Raw genomic sequence first — 26,101 nt, 5'->3', positions numbered from 1 at the left:
CCCAGTCCTGACGAAGTGTCTCCGCCTGAAGCGTCGACTGCACTCTTTGCCAGCACTGCGTGTGCGATGTGTGAGATTTCCAGCATTGTTTGTCCCCCCCAACCCCGGGCAGACTCGCTTGTTGTTTCGGCTCCCCCCGGGCTGGGGAGCGGCGAAGCGGTGCGCATGCGCGCAGCGGACGTCCGGCCTGCCTGCCGCTGCCGCCCCCGCCCCCGCCCCGTGTTTGTGTTCGCTTCAGCCTCTCTTGTCGGGAATGTGTTCTGGACTGGATTTCAATTTGAGTCCCTTCGTCCCTCTGCGCTGCCAGGCCGGCTCGTTCAGCGGGACATCGTAATCAGGCGGCTCCAGGTCTGCTCCGCTCCGCGTACGGTGTGCTTCCTTCCACTGGAGCCGGCTCGACACAACACAACACAACACAAGGATGGCTACTGGTTAGAACCTTCTCCGTACTTCCCTCGCTTTTGATGATTGAAAGTGTATTTGAGGTTGATCTTAGTTACGGTCATTTTTTGTTGAACTGAGGCTTTGAGGAATACAGCCAGTAAGTTTAACTTACAACGATGGACGCAAACTATTGCATGTGATTATGTTTTATTTAAATCGGTTTATTATAATGCCCAAGGCGCAATACAGTTAAATATCGGTATGCGGTGCTAGTTACTATAGGCCAGGGAAATTGACTTTTTATTTTTTATTATTTCGCTTTGGCAAAGCACAAAGCAGTTCAGCAATCGCTCTCTGGGGTAATGAATTTGAGATGTTCTTGAACTAAGGCATTCGCTAGCGTATGCAAATATTCTTGGCAAACAGCCCAATACATGAGTTTTAAATGTAGGTAGAGAATATATTTCACTCAAATGTAAGTAGTTTGTAGGTTTATAGTTATTACTTCTCAAAACACACATCATTGTAGGGTTGAAGTTCAAGCAAATTTGGGCGAGGATGTCAAATTTTGTTCTGTAGTAAGAACATGAGTTATTTTACAAGATCCAACAATTTTAGCCTGTATTTATTGATGCTATTTTTTGAAAAATTTTGTACTTTAAACTTCACGTTTTCACCTTGTAATAGCAGAATTTGGATTTGTGTTACGCGTCAGTAACACACCCACTAAGCCCCCGTAATTTTGATAAGGACTTAATCAGCCATACTTCTTGTCTTGGTAAATTTGAAATTACCATTTCCATATATAAAAAGAGAGTGAATGAGAAAAGGTGTGGCAGGTGGAATCCAGTAATTAAATGGTGACGTGTCGAGAAGTGTTCAGAGAAACTTGGGTGTCAACGTACACCATCATCGGGATGTGATGTGAAATTTGTTAATTTAGCAGCAGCAGCAGCAGTTCAATGCAATACATAATCTAGCAGAGAAAAAGATAATAAATAAAATAACAATAATAAGCAAGTAAATCAATTTTGTATATTGAATAGATTTAAAAAAGTGTGCAAAACAGAAATACTGTATATTTTTTTAAAAAGTGAGGTAGTGTCCAAATATTCAATGTCCATTTAGGAATCAGATGGCAGAGGGGAAGAAGCTGTTCCTGAATTGCTGAGTGTGTGCCTTCAGGCTTCTGTACCTCCTACCTGATGGTAACAGTGAGAAAAGAGCATGTCATTAATAACGGATGCTGCCTTTCTGAGACACCGCTCCTTGAAGATGTCGGGGGTACTTTGTAGATTAGTACCAAAGATGGAGCTGACTAGATTTACAACCTTCTGCAGCTTCTTTCGGTCCTATTCAGTAGCCCCTCCTTAACAGACAGTGTCAGAATGCTCTCCACGGTACAACTATAGAAGTTTTTGAGTGTATTTGCTGACAAGCCAAATCTCTTCAAACTCCTAATAAAGTATAGCCGCTGTCTTGCCTTCTTTATAACTACATCGATATGTTGGGACCAGGTTAGAGCCTCAGAGATCTTGACACCCAGGAACTTGAAGCTGCTCACCCTCTCCACTTCTGATCCCTCTATGAGGATTGGTATGTGTTCCTTCGTCTTACCCTTCCTGAAGTCCACAATCAGCTCTTTTGTCCTACTGATGTTGAGTGCCAGGTTGTTGCTGCGACACCATTCCACTAGTTGGCATATCTCACTCCTGTATGCCCTCTCGTCACCACCTGAGATTCTACAACAATGGTTGTATCGCCAGCAAATTTATAGATGGTATTTATGCTATGCCTAGCCACACAGTCATGTGTATAAAGAGGGTAGGGCAGTGGGCTAAGCACACACCCCTGAGGTGTGCCAGTGTTGATTATCAGCTAGGAGGATATGTTATCACCAATCCGCACAGATTGTGGTCTTCTGGTTAGGAAGTTGAGGATCCAATTGCAGAGGGAGGTACAGAGGCCCAGGTTCTGCAACTTCTCAATCAAGATTGTGAGAATGTTGGTACTAAATGTTGAGCTATAGTCGATGAACATCATCCTGACATAGGTATTTGTGTTGTCCAGGTAGTCTAAAGCTGTGTGGAGAGCCATTGAGATTGCATCTGCCGTTGACCTATTGTGATAGGAAAATTGCAATGGGTCCAGGTCGTTGCTGATTTAGGAGTTCATTGCCAACCTCGCAAAGCATTTCATCACTGTAGATGTGAGTGCTACCAGGCAATTGTCATTGAGGCAGCTCACATTATTCTTCTTGGGCACTGGTATAATTGTTGCCTTTTTGAAGCAAGTGGGAAGTTCCGCCCATAGCAGTGAGAGGCTGAAAATGTCCTTGAATACTCCCCCTAGTTGGTTGGCACAGGTTTTCAGAGCCTTACCGGGTACTCCGTTAGGACCTTCCGCCTTGTAAGGGTTCGCCTCTTCAAAATCAGCCTAACATCGGCCTCTGAGACAGAGAACACAGGGCCATCAGTTGCATCAGGGATCTTCACAGCTGTAGTTGTGTTCTCCCTTTCAAAGCGTGTATAGAAGGTGCTGAGTTTATCTGGTAGTGAAGCATTACTGCCATTCATGCTATTGGTTTTCGCTTTGTAAGAAGTAATGTCTTGCAAGCCCTACCAGAGTTGTTGTGCATCCAGTGTCACCTTCAACATCATTCAGAATTGTCTCTTTGCCCTTGAAATAGCCCTCCGCAAATCATATCTGTTTTTCTGGTACAGGCCTGGGTTGCCAGACTTGATTGCCACAGATCTAGCTTTCAGCAGACAATGTAACTCCTGGTTTATCCACGGCTTTTGGCTTGGGAATATACAGTAAGTCTTTGCAGGCACACACTCATCCACACAGATTCTAATGAAGTCGGTAACAACTGCAGCATACTCATCCAGGCTCGAAGATGAATCCCTGAATACAGTCCAGTCCACTGATTCAACCAGTCCTGTCCATACCTTCTTGGTCCTCACTACTGGTGCTGCAGTCTTTAGTCTCTGCCTGTACTCAGGGAGTAGAAGTACAACTAGGTGATCAGACTTCCCGAAGGCATTCTTGATGGTGGCATAGCCATGGTCCAGTGTGTTGTTTCCTTTGGTACTGCAAGTTATCTGTTGATGGTGGTTGCTTAGTGATTTTTTTTCAGACTGGTTTGGTTAAAATCTCCCAGAACAATGGTGAAGGTGTTAGGGTGTGCTGTTTCGTGCATGTTGATCCCATTGCTCAGATTATCTAAAGCCTGCTTGACATTGGCCTGAGGTGGAATGTAAACTGCTTCCAAAGTGACCCCAGATATCTCCCATGGTAGGTAAAAAGGATGGCAGTTAACTGCTAGAAATTCCAGGTCTGGTGAGCAGAATTGACACAGCACTGATAAATTTGTGCACCAAAAAGAGTTAATTATGAGGCATACTCCTCCACCTCTGCTTTTGAAAGACTCTATAGATCTATCCTGAGCAAACACGAGGAAATCTGCAGATGCTGGAAATTCAAACAACAGCACACACGTTTCGGCCCGAAATGTCGACATCGCTTCTCCCTATAGATGCTGCCTAGCCTGCTGTGTTCTACCAGCATTTTGTGTGTGTTGTTGTTTATAGATCTATCCTGACTGTGTATAGTAAACCCGTCGATCTGAACCACTGCATCTGGTACAGAAGGGGTTAACATGTGTTGGTTGGATTTCCACCATCTGCAAATTTTCTCTTGTTTATTCCAGGTGGATTGGATACAGTAGCATGAGTGCCTTTCTGTAATAATTACCCTGGAAGGCAAAAAGTAGAAATTGGAGTAGGCTTTGCTGCTCATTTTCCCTACTATGCCATTCAATGAGATTGTGACTGGTCTTGTATTCAGCAAAACTTTCCTGCAAATATCCTTGTATCCCTCTATTTGCTTCCTATTTAAAAGTCAATAAACTTTAGTACTGAACAAAGTCCGAGACCAAGCCTTCAAAGCCACCTGGGTAGAGACTTCAGTGAGTCACTATCTTCGAGGTCACTAGATTTCTTCTAGTGTTTGCCCTGAATGATTCAGAAAACGGCCAGAGAAAACTTCCCACATGCACAAAATACTTACAGATAGGGTAGATTTCAGTGACCTCAACTCTTTTTTTTAGTCCATACTCACAAATAATTTTTAAACATTCCAGACTGCTTAATCTCTCAGTCTCAAACCTGCCATTCAAGGAATCAGTTTGACAAAGATTTGCTTTACTACCTCAATTGCAAGTATACCCTTTCTTAGGCTAGGCTGTATCCATTATCCAGGTGCCCCCAAGCCAGAGCTACATATGGTAGAAGAAAGGCGACTCACCTTTTGTACTCATAAAAACTGGCATGCCATTTATTTTTCTGATTGCCGGTTGTACTTGTATGTTAGCTTTCAGTGATCTGTGCAAAAGGACACTCGGCTCCCTCTTAATGCCAACACCTTTCAATCTCTCACTATTTCAAATATAGTCCATAATTCTGTTCTTTCTCCTTTATCAAGATAGATTAGCTAACATGGTCCACCTGGCATGTACTTTTCATTCATCCTCTTCACACTCCGGACTGCAATCCAGTTTTATATCATCAACAACTTGGTTGTTCTACATTTGATCCTCTCATCTAAACCAGGAATTGTGAACATTTTGGACTCCTGCAGGATTTCCATGTGGTACACCCTCCCAACCTGAAATGGACCTATTAATCTCTGCTGTTTTTCTGTTCATTAACTAATCCACAGTCCATGGCTGTATATTATTTCCAATATATTACACTCTAATTTTGTTTATCTTTCATGTGGCCTTCTGAAATCTTAATCTCCTTAATTTGTACTGCTAGTTAGAACTCAACCAAAAACAGATTTGTTACAGATGAATGCTAGGAAGACCAGGCTCTTTTGTTAGTCTCAACATGAAGCGTAGTGATTTTCGTGCAGATATTCTTCACTCTCCTTGCACCAGGTCTAGGTGGGTAGATTAAATGTAATTTCTGGGAAATTGTGCCAATTTTTCTGCACCCTCAGTTTCAGTGATGATTGGGGAAATCAGTATAGAGCAGTGGTCCCCAACCACCGGGCCATGGACTCATATCGTTTCATACTGCCAAATCATATTGTTTCCTCGCGGCCCGGTAGCTCATGCTTTGGTGGTTGGGGACCACTGGTGTAGAGCAATCAGTAAGTCTGGGACTTCATTGTTTGTGTCTGTTTCCCAAACTTAGCACCTGCACTGATAAATGCTGGAGGAATTTTCGCTGTATACAAGTCTGCAGAGCCTCTGTGGTGTTGGCAGAATTCATTTTTCAATAACTTACGTGTTATTTTAGTTTGCATCAATTTGAATATTTAGGGCTCTGAAAACAAGCAATGTGGCAAACAATTCTTTAGTATGGTAGTATACCATAAAAAGCTTTTTATACAGTAACATTACAAAAGAAAAAGTAAATGTACATGAAGCAATAAATCATAATTGCTTTAATTTATCTTCATTTGGCAATATACATTTAGAAATAAAAGTAATCTCATATTTTCATGTGGTAATAAATTTTGATTTTTAATAATGAAAATCTTTTATTTTCTTTGGTCTGTGAGAGCAAAATCAAAATTTAAAGGTAATCCCCCATACTAGGAAATTTATATTCCTGGAAAGCATGTCATATCATGATTTTTTTCTGTAATGAGAAGCTGCATCATCATTACACACCTCAAGAAACCTAAGATGAGGAAAAAATTTCTGCTTATTTACTTTTTTTTTGCAAACTCTTGAAGAGTGGATTTTTTGCCGTGCCTCAAATTTTTGGGTAATGATTAGAGAAATCTGTGAGGGCAAATTTCTGGCATCTGAGTGCTGTAACTCATGGGGGTTGCCTGCATAAATGATAAACATTCCTTAAAAATATCAACCTAGATATATCCGTACTGAAGGATACTTAGTGCAGTGATACCTGCTAATTTGTAGATGGTAATTGACAATATCTTGCTTTAATATTGCATTGAAAATGAATTATGTTACCTGGATTATAGAACTGTTATCATTTTTGGCCAAAAGCTTATTGATGGTATTTACAGCTTAAGACAGTTGCATGCTTCTATTATCTCAAATATAATGCTAGAACTTTGTAACTGGCTATTGCTACTTGGCAAGCTATTTTATGCCGAACCTTGTAATCAGCGCATGTTCATAGCAAGGGACCTAACTGATACTTGTGGTGGACTGTGACAGCAATTCGTGAGCATTAATTACTTTAAGTTTACTTGTAACTGTGGTTTTTCCTTGTTGCATTTCAGTGGAAGTGCCCTGAACAATCATGTGACAGTGATGTTCTTGAGTTCAGGTGAAATAAAGAATTGGAATTTTACTTTGGGAGTAACCAATACATTTTAAGCTGAAATTGAATTGAATTTGGTCAAAACTTGGTATTTAACAAGTTAGCACTTGGATTTGCTTAATATCCACAAACTTTTCTGTTCTAGAAAAGACTAAAATCTCTTTCCTTTTGTCTTTCAGAGAATGTCAGCTTGATGTTTAAATTGTACTGCTTGACAGTAATGACAGTTGTAGCTGCCACATACATAATAGCATTGCGATACACAAGAACACTTTTAACTGAGATGTACTTTGCAACCACTGCTGTTTGCATCACCGAAGTCTTAAAATTAATCTTGAGTTTAGGTATGTTAGCAAGGTATGTATTAAGTCTACTGCCTCATACTTTCCACAATATTTAGTTTTTTAAGAAATTACTCGTAAAACCCGTCACTCCAGTTTTTTTGTTGCACGCTCTTTTAGCGTAGGTTGCCTGTGAATGACAAACCCTTCACTCATATCCTTCCAGTCACTTTCATCTTGATATGTGTTCCATTACTGTGAAACGAAAGCCTCTACCACCAAGGAGGAAGGCAGGAAGAACATGGCAATGTCACAACCCGCAGATTTCCCCAAATAACACACCATCCGGGTTTGGAAACACTTCACTGTTCCTTCATTGTGACTCACTCTAAATCCTGAAATGCATTACCCAGTCTCACTTCAGGAGTATGTTCATTACAGGGATTGCAGTGGTCCAGGAACATGACCTCCACCACCCCCTAAAGATTATTAGGGAAATAGGTGCTGAAAAATCCCCCACAAATTAAAAGAAATAAATCATCGACCAAAGTGCCTATGGATGTACTGTTCAAACTGAGTAAATGCAGCATACTTCCTTCACTGTCCTGTGAGTTTTATCTGACCAGCCTCTGGAGGACTCGTATTAATTTCTGATCTCTAGGGGGTAGTGCCAGAAAGCTTCAATGTGCATCTTTTTATTTGTTGATGTAGCATATTTTATTACCTTATTCTTTCCACTCTAAGGGACGTGGGCAGTTTGAATGGGATGTTAACGGCTTTGCGTGACCACATATTAAGGAGTCCCAAAGAAATGCTGAAACTCAGTGTTCCATCTCTAGTGTACGCTGTTCAAAATAATATGGCCTTTGTGGCACTTAGTAACTTGGACGCAGCAGTGTATCAGGTAATAATTGTCTGGGATACTCAGAAATAAATCAAGTAGTTTGCATTTTGTTTTGACATGATGTATGCTTTAATGTTTTAAGCAATGGTGAATAAGATCGCTGATTTGAAGTTAGATGACCAAAGACTTGATCAAATAGATTTTTAAAGTAGGAGACAGACAAAGAGATTTAATGAAGGAATGTCAGAGTCTGGGGCCAAAGGTAGAATGATTAAATTTGGCAATGATTGAGAGGAAAGCACTTATGTCTTGGCTTGGGATGTGAATATGAATAGAGAGATTCTGGGATAAAAATACTGATGAGATACAAGTGTACTTTATGACAATTTGCTTAAATGTAATTCTTAGCATAGCTAACTGCTCAAATAGTTTGGAACATCACTTTTCTTATAGCTCAGTGAAAAGAAAATGGAAAGATTTTGTTTTTAACTAGTTGTATTTAATTTGTTTCCAGGTGACATATCAACTAAAGATTCCCTGCACAGCATTCTGTACAGTCTTAATGCTGAATCGTTCTCTTAGCAAACTGCAATGGGTTTCTGTATTTATGCTTTGTGCAGGGGTAACATTGGTCCAGTGGAAGCCTATGGAAACTACAAAGGTGCAGGTAAGTAACTCTAATTTTGGAAACTGTATGTGAACCTGGCATGGCCTGGCTGGATTGCATTTTCTGTGCAATCTAACCTCGTGTTGTGCAGACTTGTGTTTTGAATAAAGTGCTAAGTGAGATAATGGAAATCTACTTTGTCTTAAGCCACTACACTCAAGGAAGCAGACGTGCTACCTTTTGTCATTTTCCGGTATCTTAGTATTTTGTCCTATGAAAGATTACAACACTATTTAAAATAGTGGTTGCATGAAAATTTGAGACCAGTTTACTTGCATCTTGGTAATGAATAAAAATTTAAGCATTCCTGTTGGGAAGTAATTGTCATGAACACTTGGAAGAAAGACTGGTGGAGCCCCTCTGTTCTGACTGTAAACAGAAGAAAATCAACCACAGGCCATAGATGATGATTTCCAAATGAAATGCTGCAAAGCTGTTTGGTCCTAAGGATTCAAGGTGGTCAGAAATGCAGGAGGCCATAAGAAATCCAACTCTTAAGTCAACAAAATTACCTACAATGTGGAGAAGGGTTAAAATATGTATTTGTATTAAGGAATAGTAAACAGAATACAAATTGAGGCTGTTAGTCTGTTCTCAATTGAATCTCAATGTTACTCAGGTAAGGAAATATCCCATCCTTGGTCTGGCATCTCTGATTCCTGATCGTCCAATGTTGAACATAGAACTGTGCATCCCAAATGTGCCAGTACTACATCCTACTCCAAAATTGATTTAATCTTTCCCTCCATTTTTCTTTCATCCATGAGCTTATTTGAGTCTCTCAAGTGTCTCTGTTTTACCTGCCTGTACCAACAACCCTGGCAGCACATTTCATCATTCCATGCAGAAAAAAAATTGTCTGATATTCCTCCATACTTCCCTCCCCATACCTTAAAGTTCTGCTTCCTTGGTTTCAGCTATTTCTGCCCTGGGGAAAGTCTCTGGCTCTCTACACAATCTACGCCTCTGGCACACCTCTGTCAAGTCAATTCCAATCCTCCTCTCCAAAGAGAAAAGCTCTAGCTCGCTCAACCTATCCTCAAAGACATGCTTTCTAATTCAGACTCGATGGGCTGAATGGCCTAACATGAAGACATCAACATTTTAGGAAGAGCTTCTTCCCTTCCACCACAGTCTTTGAAATGTTCATCAACCGAGAGATCTGACACCTGGCTAGGTTCATTTCCTAGTACTAGATCCAGAATGGCTTCATTGTGACTGTGATCAAAGTCACCAGAGAAACACTGAAGCTGGTGATGTAGATGTCTTTATTCATCACAACAAGCAGGCATCATTCTGGAGACATGCTCGGTGGAGGTTCACAAACCCAAAAGTACATCACATTTTTATACTCTTAAGATCAAAGGTAATAGTAGTTGATACAATACAATTTCAATAATTACAATTACATTGTTTCCTTCAATATTTTGGGTTGACAATGCTTCTTTTGAATTATACAGCTACAGTGACATACAGTATACCTCTGAATGTTCAGACACCGTTGTCATAAAGTAATTCCCACACAAAGCATCTGGGGGCGGAAATCTCAATACAAAATTAATGTTGTCAGGACTGTCGCCGAATACTCAAATATCCTAACTACAAAAGCTGTTGATTGCCTATACTTGTGACCATGTTTGATATACTAAGTGAGATCAGTTTGGTCTGCCAGCTTGAACTTAGTTACAATGGTGAAAATAACTTGGCCCAGTTGCCTGGTTTGAATCAAGCCAATTAACACACCACCATTGTCTTAAAATCTGGCTATTGCATATGCAATCTCTTAGTCTGTGGGCCAATTTAACTTCAATTACTGCTTGCAATTTACAATAAGAACTGAAGACATAGCAAGCATCTTGAGCTTTTTAGAATTTACAATAAGAACTTAATGTAATAATTAATACTTGCTATAGCACATAACTCTAGACTACTCCCTATCATGCCTGTCTGCATATTTTCAGGAGTCCTTCCTGGCCACATTGCCACTTAAACCTTCTAGGGAAATTGAAGTCACCCATGACAACCACCTGGTATTTTTGTACCTTTCCAAATCTGCCTCCCGATCTATTCCTTACTGTCTCTTGCTATTTGCAGGGTGTGGTGGGGGGGGGGGGTGTTCTATAGGATACTCTGTGACTGTGCCCTTTCTGTTTCTGACTTTCATGTACACTGGCTCAGTAGATGACACCCCCCCCCCTTTCTCCAGTTGTGTTACTATCCCTGATGAGTGATGCAATTTCTTCTCCCCCACCCCCTTATACCCCCTTCCTGTCCACTTTGCAACATCCAAGGCTGGTTGACTCAATCCCAGTTCAGGACAGTTAACACTGGTAATGTAATTTCTGGCATTTTCAGTGATGTCCACAACCCCTGGCTGATTTAAAAAGGAAAGACTTTCTTGGAAATCAAGAAAGCAGTGAAGAAATAAGCTTAAATAGATACTTTTCTGAGGGTGTCTTTTAATTAAGAAAGAACTGGTAGGTGCATAAGTCAAGCTAATTCTGCCCGAGTTGCTACTCTGATCCACACAGTAGCAGTGCTTTATACATGTACAGTAAGAGTGTCAAACTTTACAGCATAAATACTCTATTGCAGGTTGTACAGAATCCAGTTTTGGGATTTGTTGCCATAGCAATTGCAGTATTGTGTTCTGGATTTGCTGGTAAGATGTAAATTGATATTTAACAACTTCCTATTTGCATAAGGGGATAAGATTTCTGTTTAGATAGTTGCAATGTTTATTACTGGGTTGTGTTTAGATCATTTAATCCTTAACTCTATGTTCCTGTAAGCTTATTAAATCTTTATGCTAATGAGCTTACAGGAACCTGGCAGAATAGTGTGAACAGTCAACATTTTGGGCTGAGTCCTGAAGAAGGGTCTCAGTCTGAAACGTCAAGATACGACTCTTTTCCATAGATGCTGTCTGACTCACCGAGTTCCACCAGTACTTTGTATGTGTTGCTTTGGATATCCAGCATCTGCAGATTTTCTAGCAGAGTATTTGCTCTGCAGCAATTCTACTTGTTCTCTACTTTGAAAGATTCAGATTAACTTACTTATCACACATACAAGGAAAGATAAAGTGAATTGCATTTGATAAATTCTGTGGAAGAGCACCTTAGATTGTGCAATTTGTCCTTTTGAATTTTAAAACATTTAACTGTGTTTCATTCAATGTACTATAGAACACTACATGCCCTTCAGCCCTCCATGTTGTGCTGACCCATATAATCCTTAAAAAAAAGTACTAAACCCACACTACCCCATAACCCTCCATTTTTCTTTCATCCATGTGCCTATCCAAGAGGCTCTTAAATACCCCTAATGTTTTAGCCTCCACCACCATCGCTGGCAAGTCATTCCAGGCACTCACAACCCTTACCCCTGATGTCTCCCCTAAACTTCCCTCCCTTAATTTTGTACATATGTTCTCTGTTTACCTGTAGATTAATGTGTAGAGCCCTCCCAAGTATAAAGGTTAGCATTCCACTGAACTCTATATTGTTTTGTAGACTAATTCCTTTGTTTCTAATTTTTCATCACTTGGAAGGGAAGTGAATGTCTATTAGGTCAATAGACATAATATTGTCTATTGCTACTAGATTTTGCCCACTTACCTTTTGTTTTTAAAATTTCGTGCATCATTTATATTTCTTGCATTGCCTTCTGTCTTTTGATTCTGTTGTCACTGGTGAGAATTTTCAAATCAGAGTAGCTGTATGTCACCACCACTCTCTGGCTTCTCCTCAGCTCCAGTTTCAAGTGGTCAGTAATTTAGCTTCTGTTCCCCGAGTTGTTTTTTCCCCAGGCTTACTCACAGGGGTGCTCTTAAATTAGTTTCAACTTAGAAAAAGATAACCTGTTGTATACTTGTGTGTAAGTGCAATGAAAATGTGGATGTGGTTTAACAATTCCACCTCCCACCACATCCCCACTTTCTCTCTCCTCCTCCTATTTTCCTCTGGTCCTCCTTTTTTTTTTTGTCCCCTAACCCTCAACTCATCCTCCTGATTCCATCCATCCGCTACACACAGTAGAATCATCCATACAGTTGGAGGAAGAGATGACTTTCCTGTTGGAGCTTGAGGAAAGATTTGAGGGTAAAGGATCAAGCAGATCTCCAATAAACTCAGATTATTGCACAGAATGGATTAGTGTTAATAGATCCAGCACCTCAGATAGGGACTCAAGTGGCTGAGGAAGTTGAAAAATCAGATAATCAAACCCAGAGCAAGAGTTGCCCCATGAAGTTGTATCACTGTGGAGAGTTGATACAAAAAGCTTGAGGGATGGTTGCAGCGCTTCAAATGAGCCAAACTACAGTACTTACAGAGACTGAAATTATTTAAAAACCTGTATGGTGCCAAGATTATCTTATACTTGCAAAAATCTCTCAAAACTGTCCCGGATATCTGGGTGGCTTGATCAAGGAGATACTTAATCCACCTGTAAGAACTACCGGCAGGATTCTCTGTGCCAGGAATAGAGATTAAAGAATCGTCTTCTCAAAATTAAAGGTACAAAAGCTATCAGCTATTATCAGGAAGAGGCATAACTTAGAGCTCTCAATGGAGGACTTTCTTCGCAGTGGCCAGTAGAAACAAATAAGACAACAGTATAGCTTATATCAACTGGAAGTTTTTTGGTTGAGATTTTCCAAAAGCAAAGAAAGAGAATGATGCCAGCAGTCATGAATGTTGAGAGTCAACTGCTGAAACAAGATATAGACATTAGAAAGTCTGCACATGCTGGAAATCTAAAGCAACATACAAAATGCTGGAGGGGCTCAGCTGGTCAGGCGGCATCTATGGAAATGAACAAAAGTTGAGGCTTCAGGCCGAGACCCTTCATCAGGGCTGAAAAGGAAGGGAAAGACACCAGAATAAAGAAGTGGGGGGAGGGGAAGAAAGATGCTTGGAAGGTGATAGGTGAAACTAGGTGGGTTGGAAAGATAAAGGGCTGGGGAAGAAGGAACCAAACGGGAGAAAAGAGTGGACCATAGGAGGAAGGGAAAGCGATAGTGCAAAGCCTTGGCTTCAGGTCAGAGGGTAGTGAGAAGCCGAAGCCCCGGAGCCTGTATCCCAGTTGGTGATCCAGGGAACTTTACAATTGGCTAACTTTAGCACCAGTGCACGAGCCGCTTAGGTGTCAGAGAATTCCAAGAGGACAAGTTGTCAAGCTGTTTGACATTGAAGTGCAACCTTTATCAATCAAGGTGCACCCCTAGTTATGTAAGGTCAAATGATGCAAGTGATGCCAAGTCACCATCCAAACTGGCTTATACCTCAGGATGATGTATCAGTACAAAAACAATAAGGATCAAGTGTCACAATAAGATTGTGTAATGTGCGAGAGAGTGCAGGTGGATGCTGTACCTAGAGCCACACCTTCAGACTTCATTCCTTGCAAAAAAAAGTGAAGTTGCAGTGTGTAATGTCACTGAGGATAATAACAAATCCACCTTGAAAGAAAAGAGTGAAAAATATACACACTTACCAACACGGATATAGGAGCTCACAAGAGAGTAAATTGAGTTCTTTGTCACTGGTGACAGAGGACTGGGTATGAAAGTGAACAATAGCCTGATGCAATTCCTGAAAATATACAGATAAGTCATTTGCAAAAATGTGCTGCTTTACTACCAGACTGGCCATTGATGTTTTGTAGCACTTTATGGACGAATAGTGCCAGATTCAGATCCTCACGAATAGACAAAACTATTACCTGCCAAAACCACCAGCTTTATCTGACTAGAAAGCAAATTACCTGGGGCCACACCATTTCTCTAATGCTGCACATGATAGTGGGTAGAGATCCATTCACAGCTACGTGCATGTGTTAAACCATGGAAATTTCACCGAGAAATGAAAATGATCAAATGCCCTGTCATCTAATTAGTGATGAGCAATTAGGGATTCAGAATGTCTCTGCTGAGTATATTGCAAAACCACGGGCATGGAGACGGGATTGGCAGAATCAGCAGGGAAAGACCACTTCAATTAGGTTGACAGTAGTGTGGCACTGTGAAGAGACAAGAATAAGTGGAAGCTCCTTCAGGGCAGCCTCTGAATTGCCACTATATCTAATTGATCCTCTCCCAAACCAGGCATAGCTTGCCTGTCATTTTAACACCCCCCCCCCCCCCCCCCATGCCCAGTCCATCAACTACTTCTGCCTCCTGTCACAACTCCCCATCCCCACTTTACACTGGTATTAGCTCCACTCTGTCTTGATGCAGGGGTTTCGACATGAAACATCAACAGTTCCGTTCCTCCCACAGATGCTGCTCGACCTGTTGAGTTCCTCCAGCAGACTGTTTGTTGTCAATGACTTGAGTAATAGGTAACCAACAACAGGTGTTTAGTAGTGAAGGATGACTAACATAGCTTCAACCCAGCCAACAGAGGCGTGTGATAATTGTATAATACTAGGGCAAAGGTTTTCACAATGCCTACATTGTTTGTGGTTTGGAATCTAGAACCTTATGTCAAATAGATTATTCCTCAAATGTGATTTCTGAGATATGATCTGTGAGAGCATGACAAGCAAGGGAACCAGTATGAAACAACTTATGATGAATTAGCTGAGGCCAAATCAACCACTCCAAATCTCAAACAGTATACAATTGTACTTCACACATCAGAAATTGAAAGCATTGTGGAATTGTTCCGAAAGTTAGAGATTTTTTTGAAGGTATATTACAAGCAATTACTAAAATCTGAGAGGTATATTTAATGGAGTGTAAAGTTCAGGAATATCTGTAACTGCATTAAAAATGCTTTAGGTGTTAATTGAATTGACTTACCTTGTTGCACAAGCCTAAAATGTACTCTTATTTTTGTGTCGTTCTTATTTTCACTTTATTCAATTTTAGGAGTTTATTTTGAGAAGGTTTTGAAAGCCTCTGACACCTCGCTGTGGATCCGTAACATACAGATGTATATCTCTGGCATTGTAGTCACTGCTTGTGGAGTTTACTTGAATGATGGTGCCCAAGTGCTGGAGAAGGGCTTTTTCTTTGGATACACCCACTGGGTTTGGATTGTTATATGTGAGTATGAGTATTTTCATGATTTTCTTTTTGCATAAATGTACACAAAGAAGTCTACTGCATTTAAAATAAATGACAAAATCAGGAACCTTTAAGGGGTCTTAATTTGTCCCAATAAGAAATTTTGATAATTTTAAGATCCTCCAACAATAACATTGAAAGTATGATTCAGGAACACATGATTTGCTGGCAGTTTTACTCCTGTCATGCTAGGGTTATCTAGTTAACATCGCCTGAGTAATCTGGAGGGCAGACATCCTATCCAACAACTGATGTCTGTGGGAGATTCTGGAACCGAGCTTAGTACAATATGACCTATGTACTGGTTACCAAGAAGAGGTTAAATCTTATTTTTAAATCAATTCTATGGCAATTACTATTTCTGCTACAGCAATTCTATGTGCCCAGAATATGTAACTAGTGAGAAGCCTGAGAACAAGAGGTGTAGAATAGGCACGGAGTTTATAGCCAGATATGTTTTCCAGAGGTGGAAATGGCTAATATAAGGGGGCATAATTTGAAAGTGATTGAAGGAAGGTATAGGGGAAATGTGTCAGAGTTAAGTTCTTTACATAGAGGTGGTTGTGTGGAATGCCCTGCCAGGGTTGGTAGAGGCATGTTGATCTATAACCCTATAGAATCATGTGTAACCCTATTAGGTTAATGGCTGGCTGTACAAACTAACTGCTGGAAGAACTCAGCAGGTCAGGCAGCATCTATGGAGGGAAATGAACAGTCAACATTTTGGGATGAGACCCTTCAGCAGCTCCTGTTTACTCTTCATTTCCCTCCATAGATTTTGTCTAACCTGCTAAGATACTCCAGCATTTTGTGTGTTGCTCAATATTTTCAGCATCTGCAGAATCTCTTTTCTCAATTTAATGGCTGACTTGGATCAATAGCATAAATAAATGGGATGAATATGAAAATCTAATCTGCAGCTTGGCCATTCCCTGATTTGTACCCAGAATTTAGTATTTAATCTTTTTTCCACTAGTGTAGTGCAGTATGCACTATTTGTGGATAGTGTATCAACCAAGGTTAACTTCATCTAGTTTCTGGATCTTTACCACAAGTGAAGATGAGAACAGTTAGATGATAGAGCAGGATATCATCTCCTAAGTTTTTCTAAGCTACAACCACTTGGTCTTGGACATGTAACCACAATGAGCGGTTTAATTAACTATTCTGCTATGACCTGGCTACAAGCGCGACAAGTAGTTCTAAAATCTTCCAACCATCTTCACAGGACATCCACATATGGGCTGAAGGGTCACTGTTGTCACAGTCTTGGCTTAATGTTTTTAACATTGGCTACGAGTACACGGATTCTTCCAGTTAACTGTATAATGTTCTGTCACTTTCAACTGAGACAGCCTCTCTTCTATCTCCACAGTATTAGCCAGTCTCGGAGGATTGTATACTTCTGTTGTTGTGAAATACACCGATAACATCATGAAGGGCTTTTCAGCAGCAGCAGCAATTGTAATTTCTACAGCAGCATCTGTGTTGCTGTTTGGTTTGCAGTTAAGTAAGTAAGGAGTCCGTTATTTCAACTCTTTCAATGATGCCAGGCCTTGAGCACAGAGGGGTTGTTGTACTGAATGCAGTGTTACAACAGTGTGGTTTTTAATAAGGTAGAGAGATTAATTGGCATGTACCAACATGCATGGGAATTGTGAAGCAAGGTAAAGAAATGATTTAAAAACATTAAGATATATTGTACATTGTCCTATGCTAAATTAGTAAATATTAGATATTTTTCCATTCTGGGCAAGTACATTTTTTTTCTTTTATTTCAGCTCTCAACTTTATAGCTGGAACCATTATTGTCTGTATTTCTATATACTACTATGGCTTGCCGAAGCAAGATACCTCCGTGTCGGTTGAAGCAGAGAAGTCCAAACAGCAGCTAATGAATGTGTGACCACTGAACACCTCATTCAGCCAAGGGCAAGGAAGACCAGACTCCTCAACTAGGCAGCTGGGAGAAACCGCCATTTATATAAAATAACTTCCCCAAGGGTTAATGACTCATCGATACATTTTTACTGTACATCCTGGCTATCTCTATGAAGAAATTATTTTGGTTGAGTGTGCCAATATAGGAACATGCATAATCTATCAAACTAAATGTGTGCAATTTAAAAACAAAGATTTTTTGCTATATTTGACTTGACATTTCTAGCAGCATTTTAAGTTTTATAATGTGCTCTTATGATCCATTTCATATTTTTTAGACTGTCATTTTTGGCATCTGCAGTGGTATCCATGATACATACATTTTGAGCTGCTTCCCTTTGCATTTGACAGCAGATCAAACTGCTTGTTGAATCAACAAATTGATTTTGGTTTTAAAGTTGTTCAAAGCCAAATATTGAAATTTAAATTTTTCATTTCCCACAAAACAAATATTTAACATTCCAACCGAAAGTTATTCATACACGCTAAGTCAACGCTGCTGCTAGATCAGAGGATTACTGAGAGAATGACAACCTCTGGTCATGTTAACACTGTGGTAACTTGTAAATTTTCATAGGTACAGTAAGTAAAACATGGGTCACAAACCGCCTAGAAAATAATAATTGGTGTTACACATTGATCTTTGGCTTTTGGTGATACTTGGAACTGAAACTTCTTTTGTGGCTGTGAAGGATATAATTATCATCAACAAAGCCTCATTTATCCTGTCAATCCTGTTCCACCTTTATATTGGATTACATTTTGTTGGGCCTCACCTTGGAAGTTGCCTTTAGGAAAATTTGAAGTAAACCCAAGTAAGTCTCCATTTTCATGTACTTCGGATTCTAGTTGATTACAGGTAAGTTATTCTACTGTGGCCAGCTGGTGGCGTAGTGACCTCGGGGCGAGAGGTCCGGAGTTCGAATCCAGCCGGCTCCCGTTAAGAGCTGGTGACCTCTTTTTTTTTAAAAAAAAACCTCACCCGGCAGAAGGCAGTGGCAAACCACTGCTTTAATTTGCGATTTCCCAATACGTCATTGGGAAGGAAATCGTTCGCTACCTGGAAATAATTCAGGATGCGACATACCTACCTACTATTCTACTGTACATCCAAGAGCCTTGAATCAATAGAATTTTTAGTTTAAATAATCAACCCATTTATCCTGTGTAAATAATGCAATTATGGGAAATAGGAAGTGAATTCTAATGAAGTTAAAGGGTAAATGATTTATTTAAAAAAAAACCCTCCTGTTAAAGAAAAACATTGAATTAGGGTTTTAGGTGAAATGGTGCTTTCAAGTTTAAGAAATCATGTTGCTGCAAAATGTGCTACTTTTGTGCTTCACTCAAGAATCACATAGGGGTGTAATTTGTAACTGAGTTGTTTCTCAATGAGAATGTATATGTTCTGTTTTTATTGGTAGATTCCTGCAAAGAAGAAATTGTTTTTGATTGACATGTACAGAAAGAACTCGATTGGGAAAACAAATGATTATCTTGTATGATGTAGAGAACATGGTCAAATGTCATTTTAACCATGGTTTCCACTTCAAGATTTAAAACCAGTTATGAGAGTTCAAGCATGCTTTCTGTGAGCTTCCTATGTACAATAGTGCCATGTAACAGTTGCACTAAATGAGCAGTTCTGCTTATGTATGATCAAACTGCTTTTTAAGTTGGGACTAACATGTTTAAGTATAGGGTTGTGCCTTCAAAACAAGAAAAGGATAATGTCAGGGTAAAACAGTTACCTTTGTATTGCCCTGTAATTATGTATAGTTGAAAGTCCTCTCCTTCAGAAGAGTTTGCAATTAATGGTGTTTTCCTGAGCGGTGAATCTGAAGGGTGATTGCAAATTTGTCTCCATCACTCGCCCCTCTAGAGAATTGCATTTTTGCAAGTACTTCTACTGACTTCACATTTATATTGTTCTTTATATGGAGTTTGGCATCATGAACATTAAAAACAATAGAATTTTCCTTGTGATGAGGCTAAATGCTTGCTCTCCATTTAAATCCTCATCATAGATTATTATTGAGAATAGAAATTTGACCAGAATCACAAATACCCTGCCCCAGTAGTGCATTCCTACCATTTTGTTGATCAGCTAATTAATTTAAAACAAGGAATATATCCAAATTTACAATAGGTACTTAATGTTGAAGGAAAATTTTAATATTTTAGGTCTGAAGGGTAAAATATTTCTGATTGTTATACTTAAGAGTCATCAAGTCAACATCTTCTGGATTAGACTACGTAAACTATTTTATTTCCTTTGTCTGAACACATGGTTAAATTCATACCATTTTTAATGTGGCACGAATTGACTTGTGATTGTACACCTCCATTTAAAGTAATCACTGTTACCGTGTATCATATAATCTAAAGGCTTTCTCATGCGCCTCAGATTACTTTGGTAATGCAGCCTTGTTCTCTGCATCCTGACTAAAATGATCTATTTGCCATTTGCATTCCTTTCCTCAACTGCTTATATTCAATTTAAATTTTATTTCTTAATTTCCTCTTAGATTTGCCCTTCCATGATCTAATTAATGTAATCAATAGTAATAGCACATGCAGGTATAGTTAACAATGAAGTATAATATGTGTGTGTGTGTGTGTTTCGACCAATGTTCCTCACCTACTTAGGAAGTTCCAAATTTCCCTTCCTTCCGCCTCCCCTCTAATCACCACCATTAAACTATGAAATATTTAATTAATAGAATCTACACTTAGTGGACACTTTATTAGTTACAAAAGTGGAATTTGGTATTGACTTCTGCTGTAGTCCATCCACTTAAAGGTCTGATGTCTCTGTTACATGCTGTTGCTGTTAACATGTGGTTATTTGAGTTACTGTCGTTTTCCTGTCAGCTTGAATTAGTCTGGCAATTCTCCTCTGCCCTCTCATTAACAAGGCATGTCACCTACAGAACTGGATTTTTTTTTTGTTTTTCCACACCATTCTCTGTAAATGCTAGTGACTGTTATGCGTGAAAATCCCAGGTGATCAGCACTTTCTGAGATATTCAAACCATCCTGTCTGGCATCAACGATCATTCCACGGTCAAGGTCACTCATATAACATTTCTTTCCCATTCTGATATTTGATCCAAACAACAAATGAACCTCTTGACCATGTCTGCAAGTTTTATACATTGAATTGCTGCCATATGATCGACTGAATAGATATTTGCATTAATACCTAATAAAGTGGCCACTGAGTTGTTTATTCACAAACTTTCAGTGCCTTTGACAGCACCAGACTCATGCTGAGGAAAATTCCTTATACATGCTCATTAAGTTGTAATTTCTTGTGTAGTCTCTGCTGTATGAATGTTTGAGCCTTTATAGCAGACATATTTTAAACCAAGATTTTGAATGTAGTTTGAAATTAAAAGCAAAATGGCTAAGTTAAACCATAGCCTCAGAATCTAAGTACAGATTCCAAGCACTGTGCTAAGTGTGTTCATTATCACTGGAAAAGGCAGTGATATTTAGCACTGCAATTAGTAATACATTTTATGTTTGTGCTGTATATGAGTCAAGTAAATCAAATCATAATTTGTGAAAATCTTTGTGGTACAAAGTGATCATATGGGCCCCTGGAAAGGTCTTCTTATGGTTCTTTTTGAATGTTCATTTGTTTTGAATTTTGAGTAATTTTGGACAGCTAACTATGATGTCCAGAATGGAAGAATTGTAACCAAAACCTGCATCATTACCAAATTAAAAAGTAAATACTGTACAGTTCTAATTGAACAAAAAGTTTAATTTATGTATCACTTGGATTCTTTAGATTTTCATTAAAAAACTAGGTAACATACTTCCATGAAAAGCAATTGAAAGAACCAAATGGTCAGCTACATATTTAACTTGAGCAACAGTCAAGTCTATTAAAAGTTAGCAGCTGCATTCCTCTAGCATTGGCAGTCTATTTATCAGACTTAGAAAGAATCCTCTTGTGAATGAAGATGTTGTACAGACACATGGGTGTAGTGGCGAGCAAGGATTTGAGTTTGTGGTGGAGTTGATGATTACATTGGTCTTTCCACTGTTCAGCATGAGATAGTTGAACTGAGTACAGTCAGTGGGGCATTTGGGAAACAGGGTGGGGAGAAAGCTAGTTACAGACTTGAAGACATTTTCTAGATTCTTTTATTTTGCTCCATCCATCTGCAATTCTACCTTTTTAAATTGAGGTTTAGGAACAATCAAGGACAAGATTGCAGCACACCAGTAACCATATGCAAAATATGTCACTCTTCCCTGTAATGAGATTAAAACTGGGAGTCAGATGGTTTAAATTTCTCTGAATGAACTAAGGTCCAGATAACTAGCAATGACGAAAGAAAACAACAGTTGACGTACAACTCTCCAGTGACTGGATCCAATGAGGGAAGCCTCAATTTATTCAAAAGTCTGGAGGTGGCTTTCAATTCTTGCATTATCTTCCTGTAGCTCGTGATAAAACTAGGCTCATTAGTTAACTCTGGCTGGCATCCACATGACTCAGCATTGCATGGGTAACTGAGCAGGCCACCTTCCATAAGCAACACATCTAGGGCTGGCATGATCCAGGCTCACCCAAACAAAGTTGTAATGTTCGGATGAGGGTCAGAAATTATGGTGAATGCTGTTATTGTTCACCAGGAAATTACGGATCTTACACTGGCATAAAATTACAGCGGAACTATGTTTACAGATATTTAAACACTTAACCATCAGTTAATAGCAAAAGGGTCCATTACAGTTAAACCAGTCTAAATATGCACATAAAGACTGTATAGTTGGGTACTTCACTTTAATTACTCACGCCGCTGAACCCACATTCTGCTTGAAAGACACCAACCAAACTTCATTCGAAGACCGCTACGAACGAACTGGCTGACTCAGAAGTATTGGCACTTCCTCTTTGGAACCATTCGCCCGCATAAAGCACTTCGTACAATGGGGTCTCTCCTCCGGGTGGGGGTTCTGAGAATGTCTTCCTTTGTGCTTTTCTCCATAATTCCTCTTCCCAACCCACTGACTCCAAGAAATCTGATGCTGCCAAAATCTCACAGATGTTCCATGGCATCCCACTGGACAGAATGTTATCAAGACAAACTTGATTGGCCAACGCAACATTCCTAAGCTGAGCAAATGACTCCTTAACTTAGCAGAAACCAAAATACTGGACTGTGAAGCTTAACAGAACACACCTGCATTTTACAGAAAAGCTGTAGAAAATAAAATATCTAACAACTTAACGGTAGTAATACAATAAAACATGTTCTTAACCAGGGCATTACATTCCTATGAAACCATAATGCATAAAGCAGAAGCAGGTCATTTGTCCCAATGAGTCTGCTCTGCATTGTTTATGGAAAGCAGAATAGGAAACTGGAAATCATATTAGTAACTGGTTCCAATAAAGACAATTAGTAACAAAGTAAAGGGAGCAAAGAAGCACTACTAACTCTTAATAATAAAATCTTTCAATAGTTAAACTCAGGTGACATCCCATTTTAAGCCCCTCAGGCTCACAAGCACAACAAAATACAGCATTCTTGAGCTACTGTTTCTGCTATTTGCCGTATTGCTTGGGACATACGGCAGATTGGCTTGCATAAAGTCCAACAAAGGTACTCTGTTCTAGCTGATTTTTAATGTTAGGTGAGATACTTTGACTAATATTTTAAGCACAACCTAAAATTACTAATAGTTATACATGGCATAAAATTGGTTTCTGCAAGAGCCATTGTGACTGGATTTTAATCATTCTTTGGCATCCAACCGCAGAATGTAACTCTAACCAAGAGCAAGCCAACTGTCATCTTTATGAGAACCTAAATGAGAAAAGCCAAGGCGAGTCTTCATTTCAAAAATCTGTATTACTGTTATTCCTGTCCTCCCACAACTAACTTTACAAGCTCCAATAATACCAAAGATGTGGGTGGAGCTTTGGCCACTAGAAATCAAAGGTAGGGGAGCAGCTTGGTAGCTAAGGAGTGGAAAATTCCTTATATAAAAAAAAGAGACGCTGCAGTTGCTGGAAATTCAGAGAAACACAATATTGGAGGAACTCAGCAGTACATGCAGCATCTATGGAGATGAATTTTAGTCTTTAAAGCAAGTTGTCCTTTCAACTCCTTGCTGAATGAACATTCAAACATATTGCATGATCTAATAATCTTGAATCTGTACTTACTGCATCTTCAAGCTGGCTGACTCAACGTATCTGGTATAATTTGAAATAATAAATGAACTAATAATGGATGACTATTTAAAAAAAAGGTTGCTATGTTTTTCTCCCAGCTTTATTTTCCCTCCTGTGAACCAAGTGAATTTGTGGTATCAAGAGGGACACTTGCTCTGAATTGATACCACCTGAGGGCAGCAACAGAGTGACCCTTCCCCAGGGGTTACACGTCTCCCTATGAGTACTCAAAAGCAGTTGCATATTTGGCTTAATCAGCTATTGTAAACACATCTTTACCCAAGTTTTGCAAAGTCATTTAACAATTGCTCAAACACAAGTTTAATCACATCTTCTCCACTGGAGTGATACCAAGAAGTTTCATTCCATTAGCGAGTACAGAAGAGATTCCCTTGAAGAGTAGAAGTCTCGCCTAGATAAAGATGAATAATGGTCAATTATCTCTTGGGGTTGAGCACTGGTTGAATAAATTGCAATAACATACTGTACAGTTCTTGGACTGCAGGGATTGCCAATTTAAATAGTTTGAAATGATATTCAGTTTCACGCTCAGGATGCAAACCAGTTTCTACACTATGGTTGTATAAATCCGGTACACCATTAACCTCAATATAATGCTAAGTTCACATCCCTAACTTCTGTGGCAAGTTGCTGCACTGTTTTTACTAATTTGTTGTTTCTCACACATTTATTACCCTGCCTGTTTAGCTGCAAATGCGTATTAACTTGATATTTTACCAAACACTGATAATTAATGTGCCTCCACCTTCAACCTTTAAACTGAGAGCGTGTAAAATGTCCTGGTCCTTCTTGACATCATTTCAGATCATTCCTAATGGGGGCTGAATATTTACCATCGTATCTTAGAATCCAAGTTACTAGTTCCCAGCTAAAGTCAGCAAAAACTTGTACTTAACTGCCAAAACAAGCCAGAAAATGCTGGAATAAAGCAGCATCAATGGAAGGAGAAACAAAATAAACATTACAGATCCAGACTCAAACAGAATCAGAGGTAGATCAGTAATTTTAGCTTTAAGGACTGGGCCAGTCAGATTAGGGTGCCTAGGGAAGCTGTTCAATGGTGAGTTCCAACACCTAAAACATTAACACTATGTCTCTTTCCACCAATGCTACCTGGCATGCTGTATGTTTCCAGCACTTTCTGTTTTCATTTCAGATTCCCAGCATCTACAGCTTGTTTTATACCCATCTGCAGGATTTTGTTTATTTTTCTGCTCTTGCAAGGACGATCATCTAGATTTCTACTGATTCACCACAGAACCTTAACAAATTAATGGCATAGGTGGCAACCATTTGCCCCACAATGTGCGAAATGAACCAAATTAATCCCACTTCACTTTTCTGGTCCATAGCCCAAAAGGTGGTGGTTCTTTAAGTGGTTTGTTGAAGTACATTTTAAAATAAATTCATGGTGATGGTTTCTGCTTTCACTGTCCTTTTGGGATAGTGGGTTCTAGATTTCCACTCACTAGCCCACCAGTACTCTCACGCAACCACTGGCCTATTAATGCCGGTTTTTCTTTGCTTTGCTCCAGCTTTCCAAAAGCTTTGGAAACAGATTTTCCACAACATCACTAATACTTATGTTAGCTCTAAAATTACTAAACCACAACTCTTCTTACCAGAGATTAAATATACTTACTGCTGTTAGTTATGACAATCAAGTCAGCCCCATAGAACACTATAGCACAGAAGAGGGCTCTTTGGCTCATTTAGTCTGTGCTGAACTATCTAATCCCATTGATCTGTACCAAACCATCTATAAGCCTATCCAAATTTCTCTTCAATGTTGAAATCGAACCTGTAGCCACCACTACCACTGGCAGCTCATTCCACACTCTCACACTCAGACAGGCAACCATCTACTACCACACTCTGGCTTCTCCCACGAAGCCTATGTCCAATCCAATTTACTACCTCATCCTGAATGCCTAGCGATTGAACATTCTTAACTAACTTCTCATGTGGGCCCTTGTCAAAGGTCTTGTTGAAGGCCATGTAGACAACATCCATTGCCTTTCCTTTTTCAACTTTTCTATTAACCTCGAAAAACACTAAAATATTGGTTAGATACAACCTGTCATGCTCAAAGCCATGTAAAAGAGAGTTGAGGATAGATATAGGAACAATAGAAAATGATGCTGGAGATATTGTCATGAGAGATGCAGAGATTACAGCGGGACATTGATAGGATGCAAAACTGGGCTGAGAAGTGACAGATGGAGTTCAACCCAGATAAGTGTGAGGTGGTTCCTTTTGGTAGGTCAAATATGATGGCAGAATATAGTATTAATGGTAAGACTCTTGGCAGTGTGGAGGATCAGCGGGATCTTGAGGTCCGAGTCCATAGGACACTCAAAGCTGCTACGCAGGTTGAC

General features: G+C 39.5%; 2 protein-coding genes across 2 annotated transcripts in view; one reads left to right on the top strand and one right to left on the bottom strand.

Moving 5' to 3' along the window:
- Nucleotides 1-168: 168 nt before the first annotated feature.
- On the top strand, nucleotides 169-21,253 carry slc35a1 (solute carrier family 35 member A1). Its single transcript, XM_073056398.1, has 8 exons — nucleotides 169-431; nucleotides 6,872-7,049; nucleotides 7,718-7,877; nucleotides 8,332-8,484; nucleotides 11,080-11,146; nucleotides 15,362-15,538; nucleotides 16,935-17,069; nucleotides 17,341-21,253. Exons 1-8 carry the CDS (start codon nucleotides 422-424, stop codon nucleotides 17,463-17,465), a joined length of 1,005 nt encoding a protein of 334 aa, XP_072912499.1. The 5' UTR covers nucleotides 169-421; the 3' UTR covers nucleotides 17,466-21,253.
- A 387-nt stretch (nucleotides 21,254-21,640) lies between these two features.
- rars2 (arginyl-tRNA synthetase 2, mitochondrial) overlaps nucleotides 21,641-26,101 on the bottom strand; it is a 61,076-nt gene continuing 56,615 nt past the window's right edge. The window contains exon 20 of the mRNA XM_073056397.1: nucleotides 21,641-24,114. Coding sequence (XP_072912498.1) covers nucleotides 24,028-24,114 — 87 coding nt within the window. The 3' untranslated portion in view covers nucleotides 21,641-24,027. The remainder of the gene's footprint in view (nucleotides 24,115-26,101) is intronic.

Source organism: Hemitrygon akajei, chromosome 9 (assembly GCF_048418815.1).
Source record: "Hemitrygon akajei chromosome 9, sHemAka1.3, whole genome shotgun sequence".
NCBI lineage: Eukaryota > Metazoa > Chordata > Chondrichthyes > Myliobatiformes > Dasyatidae > Hemitrygon > Hemitrygon akajei.
The sequence above is the reverse complement of the archived record's forward strand: the minus strand, read 5'-3'. Positions and strand labels throughout refer to the sequence as shown.